Source organism: Harmonia axyridis, chromosome 5 (genome assembly GCF_914767665.1).
Source record: "Harmonia axyridis chromosome 5, icHarAxyr1.1, whole genome shotgun sequence".
In the NCBI taxonomy this organism is placed as follows: Eukaryota; Metazoa; Arthropoda; class Insecta; order Coleoptera; family Coccinellidae; genus Harmonia; species Harmonia axyridis.
Genome location: NC_059505.1, coordinates 29,386,324 through 29,395,693, shown reverse-complemented (window position 1 = coordinate 29,395,693; position 9,370 = coordinate 29,386,324). Strand labels below are relative to the sequence as shown.

Below are 9,370 nucleotides of genomic sequence, written 5' to 3'. Positions count from 1 at the left end.
ATATGAGTATTAAAATACACTTTACATATTATACACTAGAAATTTTTATGGTGTACCACTGGTAGTTCAAAAAATATATAAAGAAACTTTGGTCCAGTATTACACTTTTCGGTTTCTTGTAGTTCTGTCGTATCTGCTACCGATTTAGAGAAAAATGAAATTTCAAACAATTCTCTAGTAATCCTCAGGAAAATAAAATTATTATAAAGATCTAGTTGAGTTGTGAAAGTAATAATAATAACAACAGTACTTTCTTGCATATGCAATTGACCATCAACCAAGGGTCCTTCAGCCTGAGTTGTGATTAATTAATTATAAGTTTTGGTACGTATTTACCCAATCTGTAGCAAAGATTACCAAAGATTCAATAAACTAGTATAAATATCGCAACACAGTAGGACTACAAGAAGCACCCTTCATCTGGAAAACAAACCGTCTGAGCACCAATGACTTTTGTCTTAAAATTATCCAAGGAATCTCTCATTTTTCTTTTAATCTCCAATTTAGGAACAACCAGTATAAGTTAAGCACGACAAAATGGCGAATGCGCCGGTTTCATATTTCTGCTAGAATGCGAAGTACGTTTTAAAGAAGTTTTCATACTGGTATTATTTTGTTATGATATTTTACTATGCTGTAAATCTTCCGTGTAGTATCTATAACATGCAACATTTTATCTAGCAGAATAGCGAAAAAAAATAATCTAATGATTCCACCATAACAGATCTTACAGAGTTCAAGTGTTTGTTTGTAAATAGAGAAATAAATTAATACGAAATAACAATTTAAGCTGAGTTCAAAATTTCGTGTTGACCGAGTTATAAGAAAAATGAAAAGAGAAAATTCAATATCGAAAAAATTAAAAGAATAGCACTGATGTGAAGACCGGATTCTTCGAGCGGTCGTTCATTCATGCGGCTAATTACAACCTTAAAGCTCACATAATCACAGATTTATATAAAAAAACTTAAATATAAATACGTAAACACATATACAGTTCTGTGGAAACCAAGGACGCAATTTGCGCATGAATGATAAGCCTCCAAAAGCTTTTTATTAGGATAAGAAGTAAAAATAATGTTTAAATATCAGGAGCTTCTGAGCACCTGTTCATCGATTCCCTAATTGCATATTTGAAGATCACAGAACTGTATATAAATAGATATTATGTTTGGTGGCTCCAAGGGTGTAATTGCAGCATGTACCAAAGAGCATCCATAAGATCCTGGCTTGACGTCATTGCTTTTCTCTTAATTTTTTCAATGTCTTCCGAATATCCCAAATTCGATATTTGAATCGCACAGCGGACTTTTTATTGTTTAGATTTTAACCATCAGATGATTCCTCTAACAATATTTTCACGTCTAAAGATAGCGGACTCTTCTTCGGTATTGTTTTGATCATAATGAAGTGTACTTTATATTCGATTATTCTTTTTTCTACATCCTCGATTGCCACGTCTAACTGTTCTCTGTTTTCTATCATCACACTTTTTGTTTGACAGTTTTCTTTGAAATTGACCCAATTAACTGATAATAACTATTACTCACAATCGGTAGGTAATCTATGGATATCTAACCTTCAAAGCAGTCGAGAAGATAACATACTTCATAATTTCCTGGCTAGCAAGTATCACTTTCCTTAACTGCACATATTATTGTTACCTATTTCATATATGCTCATAACCATTTGGTCAGATCCAATCTCAAAATAATAAACATAGATAGAGGAAGATTATGTCATTTTTATTAAGCAAATTTTGTCCCCAACGTGAACTATCAAATTTGACATGAAGCACGCGGAAATGAAAACATATCAGTGATACGATATTTCACATCATTCGCAAGTTTCTCCACAAAAAACGTACTTCTAATAACTTAATATTTTAAATTGCAAACAACGAGTTGATAGGCCAATCAAAGTTTTATTGAACCCACTTAATACGTTCCCCTATGATGATTATCATTTCCTCCTTCTCATATAGAAATATTCCTTCACCCTCATTAGCGAAATACCTGTTGTGCTACTGAACATCTATCTATAGCTATCTTATCTATGATCATTACTATTTGGTCAGATCCAATCTATAGTTGGATCAATCAACTTTTTATGTTTCCTATTGCAACAAACTCGCAAGTTGCTTGCAAATAATTTGTAATATCATAATGAAAATCAATGCAGCTGATAATTGTTATCTCAACCTGATTGTGTGTATTATTAATTTAACAACCTCGGGAAAAATTCTGATAGATCACACACTCGGCATGTAATACCTATACCTACTATTTCTCCAACCTAATATTTCAAATCACAATCGACGAGTTGATAGGCCAATACAAGTTTTATTGAACCCACTTAAAACGTTCTCCTATGATGATTATCATTTCCTCCTCCTCATATAGAAATAATAATAATAATAATAATGAACTTTATTTCCACAAATAGAAGTACAAAGATATATAGTAGTCAGGTTGTAGCTTGATTGTGAAAAAAGGCGGAGTCCAGTCATGCACGCATGCATATCCTGCTCAAACTCAACCAAAAAAAAAGCAAAATCATAATTACATATTTACTTAAAGGCGTTCTGTGTTCACTATTTTAAAAAGGAAAAAAAAAAAAAAAAAAAAAAAAAAAAAATAATCCTTCAACCTCATTTGCGAAATACCTGTTGTGTGTAATATCATAATAAAAATCAATGCAAGCGATAATTGTTATCGAAACCTGATTGTCTGTAAAATATTTCACAAACCTCGGGGAAAACCATAATAGATCTCTTTCTCACTCGGCATGTACTTAACATACTATTTCCCCATCCTAATATTTCAAATCACAATCAACCAGTTGATAGGCCAATCAAAATTTTATTGAACCCACTTAATACGTTCTCCTATGATGATTATCATTTCCTCCTCCTCATATAGAAATAATCCTTCAACCTCATTTGCGAAATACCTGTTGTGCGACTAAACATAGTCACCTATTTTATCTATGATCATTACTATTTGCTCAGATCCAATCTATAGTTGGATCCATCAACTTTTTGTTTCCTATAGCAACGAACTCGCAAGTTGCTTGGAAATAATTTGTAATATCATAATGAAAATCAATGCAAGTGATAGTTGTTATCAAAACCTGATTGTGAATAAATAGTATTACAAATCTAGGGGCAAATCATAATAGATCTCTTCCCCACTCGGCATGTACTTAACATACTATTTCATTTTCCCAACCTAATATTTCAAATCACAATCAACGAGATGATAGGCCAATCAAAGTTTTATTGAACCCACTTAATACGTTCTCCTATGATGATTATCATTTCCTCCTTCTCATATAGAAATATTCCTTCACCCTCATTTGCGAAATACTTGTTGTGGGACTGAACATCTATCTATAGCTATCTTATCTATGATCATTACTATTTGGTTAGATCCAATCTATAGTTGGATCAATCAACTTTTTATGTTTCCTATAGCAACGAACTCGCAAGTTGTTTGCAAATAATTTGTAATATCATAATAAAAATCAATGCAAGCGATAATTGTTATCGAAACCTGATTGTCTGTAAAATATTTCACAAACCTCGGGGAAAACCATAATAGATCTCTTCCCCACTCGGCATGTACTTAACATACTATTTCCCCAACCTAATATTCCAAATCACAATCAACAAGTTGATAGGCAAATCAAAGTTTTATTGAACCCATTTAATACCTTCTCTTATGACGATTATCATTTGATGTATCAAAACTTGGGTTGGGAAAAATCTAAATAGATCACTTTCCCACTCGGCATGTACCTAACTAGTTATTTATAATACAAGTGCAGAAGGCATTGATATTCTTCCACGAGTTCAAAATTCAAAAACGAGCCACGAAGTGGGGAGTTTTGGAATGAACGAGAGGTAGAATGAGCCTTCTGTACGAGTATTATACATTATTTTCTCTAATTTATTGCATTTTCATTGAAATTAATTAAATATTTCCATAAATATATTTTAGTGATTTTTGCATTGAAAAATGTTGGTTGACAGAACTGATTTCTTTAAGGCAAATTGATGAATTGACAGATAAAGCCGTGGCGGAAAGTTCGGAGTACCAACTTAGAATAATAAAATATAACCATGAAAACTGTGCGTTTCTGATATATTCTCGCACGATTTTGTTCTACAAGATGTGGAAGAATGCACGGAATAACCACAGTATTAGAGAATAGTTATTTATAATACAAGTGCAGAAGGCATTGATATTCTTCCACGAGTTCAAAATTAAAAAACGAGCCACGAAGTGGCGAGTTTTGAAATGAACGAGTGGTAGAATGAGCCTTCTGTACGAGTATTATACATTATTTTCTCTAATTCATTGCATTTTCATTGAAATTGATGAAATATTTCCATAAATATATTTTAGTGATTTTTACATTGAAAAATGTTGGTTGGCAGAACTGATTTCTTTAAGGCAAATTGATGAATTGACAGATAAAGCCGTGGCGGAAAGTTCGGAGTACCAACATAGAATAATAAAATATAACCATGAAAACTGTGCGTTTCTGATATATTCTCGAACGATTTTGTTCTACAAGATGTGGAAGAATGAACGGAATAACCACAGAATTAGAGAAATACTATTTCCCCAACCTAATATTTCAAATCACAATCAACGAGTTGATAGGCCAATCAAAGTTTCATTGAACCCACTTAATACGTTCTCCGATGATGATTATCATTTCCTCCTTCTCATATAGAAATATTCCTTCACCCTCATTTGCGAAATACCTGTTGTGCGACTAAACATGGTCTCAAGTCCTTGCTAATGACCCTTGTGACCTATTTGGAACGTCATTCATTATTCCCAATTATTTTCCAATAAATTAACCAGTTCGTTGTAATCCGATGCTAATGATCCTAACCCCTGCAAATTCAAATTGAATTGCACGTCAATCGCTGGACTAGATATTCTAATGAAACGGCGAGCATAAAGTAGATTGGATGTGTAATGATAGGTAGATGAAAATCAAGGTTGTTATGAGACGTTGGGGGTAGTCGATTGGAAGATCGGAACAGATGCGTAGGAAGAAGAGAAGGGAAAGCTACAATGGATTTCGAATATCTGCGTCATCGATATAAGGAAAAAAACGACTAAACATCCGGGCTTGTATTAAGTGCGTAAAATGAGCTGTTTTTCAGTGGCACATGAGAAAGAAATATTCCATCGAATGTGCCATGATGATAAGAATTTTTTACACGAAATACAAACAAAATTTATTGTACAACTGTGAATGTGTTATGTGTTATGAGAAAAAAAATGGGGAAGGTTTTTTTATGTAAGCAATTTTTGTTACTTAAATATTGTAGTCGTTTTTTGCAAATGTTTTAAATTTAACAACAAACCATCTGTTCAAGGAGATCCAAAGTTGATGTTTCGTTGTTGTTAAAATGCCTAGAGCACGTGTACTCGGAATTTATCGCCAGCTAATAGAATTTGAAAGAGGTCCAATTATTGCTCTACAGGAGGCGGGGTTGTCATTTCGAGAAATCGCTAACCGTACGAATAGAAATCCAACTACTGAGATGTTGTCAAGCGTGGTTTGATAATACCCAGAATCGAAGAAGAGTACCTAGGCACCGAACGTCGAAGGGGCACAAATGAAGTTCGAGATCGACCTCTAAGACTTATGGCCATTAGAGACCGATTTGCGACCGGATCTTTGGCTGATGAGTTTAACTGTCCGAACGGTTTACCGCAGGATAAGGTCTTTTGGACAACAGCATTATCGAACTCATCTTGTGTTACCTCTGACGGTTGAGCATCGCCGGCAAGGATTACAGTGGTGCAGAGAACGTCAACATTGGAATGTGGAATGGCGTCAGGTCGTCTTTTCTGATGAATCTCGATGGCCGAAGAAGGGTTAGACGACGTCAGGGAAAAAGACGTGAACCTCAGCTTGATGTTGAGCATCATGTACACCGGATGGTAGGCGTTATGGTATGTGGTGCTTTTGCTCATGCAAGTAGGTCACCTTTAGTCTTCATTCGATGTATATGACAGCGCTGCGTTACCTTCAAGAAATAGTGGAGCCATTTGTTCTCCCTTACCGTATCCTGCTCGAGAATCCAATAGTTCAGCATGTTGCCAGAGTTAGTTTGAAATTTTTCTGAGCGACCCATGTGAATCTATAGCAATGGCCGACCAGATCCCCTGATCTTTCGCCCATAGAGCATGTTTGGGACATCATAGGTAGAAGGCTTGGAAATTTACCTCAGCCCCCACGGACTTTGGCGGCTCTGAGACAAGAAGCACAGGTAGCTTGGGATAGTATACCTCAAGCAGAAATAGACCATCTTATTGCATCAATGACGAAACGTGTTGGGGATTGTATAGATAATCGCGGTGGACAAACACATTATTAGCAAATTTATTAAAACAAATTGTAAACCCTTCGTTTGTTTCTCTATTCTTCTATTTATGTTTAACCGAAAAAAACTCAACAGCTCCTTCTGAATGTTGCAGTTTCTTTGTTAGTTAGTATATATCCGTTCAAGAGATTCTGGATGTTTTATGTATTTTATCGAAAAATGAATGGAAATTTCAAGAAATGAGTACTTAGAGAAGAAAGTCCAATATTCAATTTCAGTGACTTGTCGACAAAGCAGGTCCTGACTAGGAAAAAAAAATGTTACATATTGTAAAACACCCTGTAAATAATTTTCTGAAGATAATGAATTCAATCAAAAATATTGACTTCAGACCTCGAAATATATATTTTCACACACTTTATATGAATTTTGTTATAGCCATGAAAAAATCCATAATTCAGAGTAACTAATTCAATTTTTAATTTGAATAGCGTGCTTTTTTCAAAATAGTAGCAAACGATAGAATATAAACAAAAAATTGACAACATTGTGTTTTTTTCCATTCACAATATATCTCTATGATAAAAGCCATGCTCAAACAATTGAACGAGAAATATCTATCAGTTTGTATTATCTCTTTTCTGTACTTTGCATTCGCAAATAAAAATTTGAACAATTCATGAGAGAAACACTGATAAAAACAATGAATCACTATTGGAATATCGGATTGTTCCCATTCATAAATATTACAATGTCAAACAAATTTCTAGGTACATAAATCTTTCACTTCCGGCACCAGATAACAGAATTTTCTGTTTGGAACGCCCCACGTAAAATTTTAGAACCAAATTCTGAGAAATTGACGAACGCTAATCACCAATGTTTGAAATAAGATTCACACAATTTATGTAAGGTTGAATTCATATTGATAACAACTTATTTATCAAAATACGATGATGCGACTCCACTGATCGACATTCTGTTTAAGTTCATCGTGAACAAAGATATGAATATTTTACGCACGTTTCTGCTTTTATTCGTGGCTGGTACACTCGTGGCCGGTGCAAACGGTAAGTTTATTTAATATAAATCAACGATTGTTGCACGTGTCGGTATTATAAAATGACCTCATCGGTAACAAACGATTCTTTCATGACAACGATAATGATAAAATAAGCGCAGTTGGTTTATACAGCTAAATTTCTTCTTTGGACCGCCAAGAATACCAAACTACATATATAAATGAGAAAAGCCATTTTAATTCAGATGGAGTTGTGTTCTTTACTCTTGAAAACTATGTGTTTCTTTTAATCTGAATGAAGTGGTCAGGACATGTGACTTTTGACATATTACTACGTATTTTTCTAGTGATGCCCATTCCCGAATGAGATAACGATGAATGGAGAACTTGTGATATTTCAAAACAATTTTTCACATGAAAATACGTAGCACTGACTTTGCGTCAGGAGATTTTTAGCGCTTGTTTATTGATATAGGTACCTATTGCGCCATTGGGGACTACTTAACTGTAACAATTACGGGAAATATGAGATGTGATTTATTATGATGTCATTGTTGTCAGTTGTTTTATATAATTTTGATGAACATTCGGGTGATTATTTGATATACAAGATGTTTCGCGAATAACTGTACAAGCTTTCAGTGCAGATGCAGGACAATCTACTGAGTGTGTGAAATATATTCGTTCAACAGATTAATGAACATGAATGAAAATTTCAGGAAATGAGTATACAAGAAAGTCCAATATTCACTTTCACTGATTTGTCAACAATGCAGGTCCTGACTGAGAAAAAAAGTAGGTATGCTACATAGGTGTACAACTTTTATTTCGCCGTTTTTCTGAAATTCGAGGCTTTATTGTGAAAAACTGGATATACATTCAAAGTACTGTCCATCGCTGGCCACTACTTTCTTCCATCTTTCGGGCAACGTACGAATCCTGCGTTGAAAAAACTGGTCATCTTTTGAAGAGATCCACGAATCGGTCCAATTTTTTACTCCTTCATAAGACCAGGGGTGGTCAGCCAGGCCGTGTGCCTTTGCTCGAAACAAGTGATAGTCCGAGGGAGCAACGTCTGCAGAATACAGACTTTCCATTTCAACGTTTCCAAGTATGTCTTGACCACTTTCGCAGCATGGGGTCGATCATTGTCATGCTCATGACTTTATCAAGTCTCTCGTTGTATTGCGGCAATTTGCCTTTCAATGCTCGGCTCAAGCGCATTAATTGCATTCGATAACGATCGCTTGGGATTGTTTCAACAACAAATAATACACTACGCCGAGCTGGTCCCACCAAATACTGAGCATGACCTCGAAGCTGTGAATATTCGGTATGGTCGTCGACATGGAAGCATGATCGGGATATCCCCATGATTTTCTGCGCTTGAGATTATCGTAATAAATCAATTTTTCGTCTGCAGTCACGATGCGATACAGAAATCCTTTCCGTCTTGGTCATACAAGCAGCTATTCACAAGCAAAAAAACGCCGTTCAACATCTCTCGACTTTAACTAGTAAGACACCCAATTTCCTTGTTTCTGAATCATTCCCATGACTTTCAGGAGTTTTGAAATAGCTTGTTGTGTCACTTCCAATGATCCTGCCAATTCTTATGGCGTTTGACACGAGTCTTGATCAAGTAATGCCTCCAATACTGAATCTTCGAAAACCTTATCTTTTCCACCGCTGGTCATCGACGTCAAAATCACCGTTCTTGAAGCGTCGAAACCACTCTCGGCACGTTCTTTCACTAATAGCGGCCTCACCATGGATTTTTGAGAGCATTTTGATTTTATATTAAAGCAGAAAATTAAAACCTCACGCAAATGACGAGAATTTGGCTCTCAAGCTGACATGTTTAATAGAGAATAACTTTATAATGCTGACACAAATCGACTAAAATTTCGAAGGCGTTATGTTTACAAATTCCTAAGCTTATTGAATTACATTTACGATCTATTTATTTCGACTACCGCTACGGCCATCTATTG

The 9,370-nt window shown here is 35.1% G+C and overlaps 1 protein-coding gene across 1 annotated transcript in view; it reads left to right on the top strand.

The window, feature by feature from the left end:
• The first annotated feature begins 7,269 nt into the window (after positions 1-7,269).
• LOC123681028 (glutamyl aminopeptidase-like) overlaps positions 7,270-9,370 on the top strand; it is a 41,703-nt gene continuing 39,602 nt past the window's right edge. Inside the window, exon 1 of the mRNA XM_045619193.1 lies at positions 7,270-7,425. Coding sequence (XP_045475149.1) covers positions 7,362-7,425 — 64 coding nt within the window. The 5' untranslated portion in view covers positions 7,270-7,361. The remainder of the gene's footprint in view (positions 7,426-9,370) is intronic.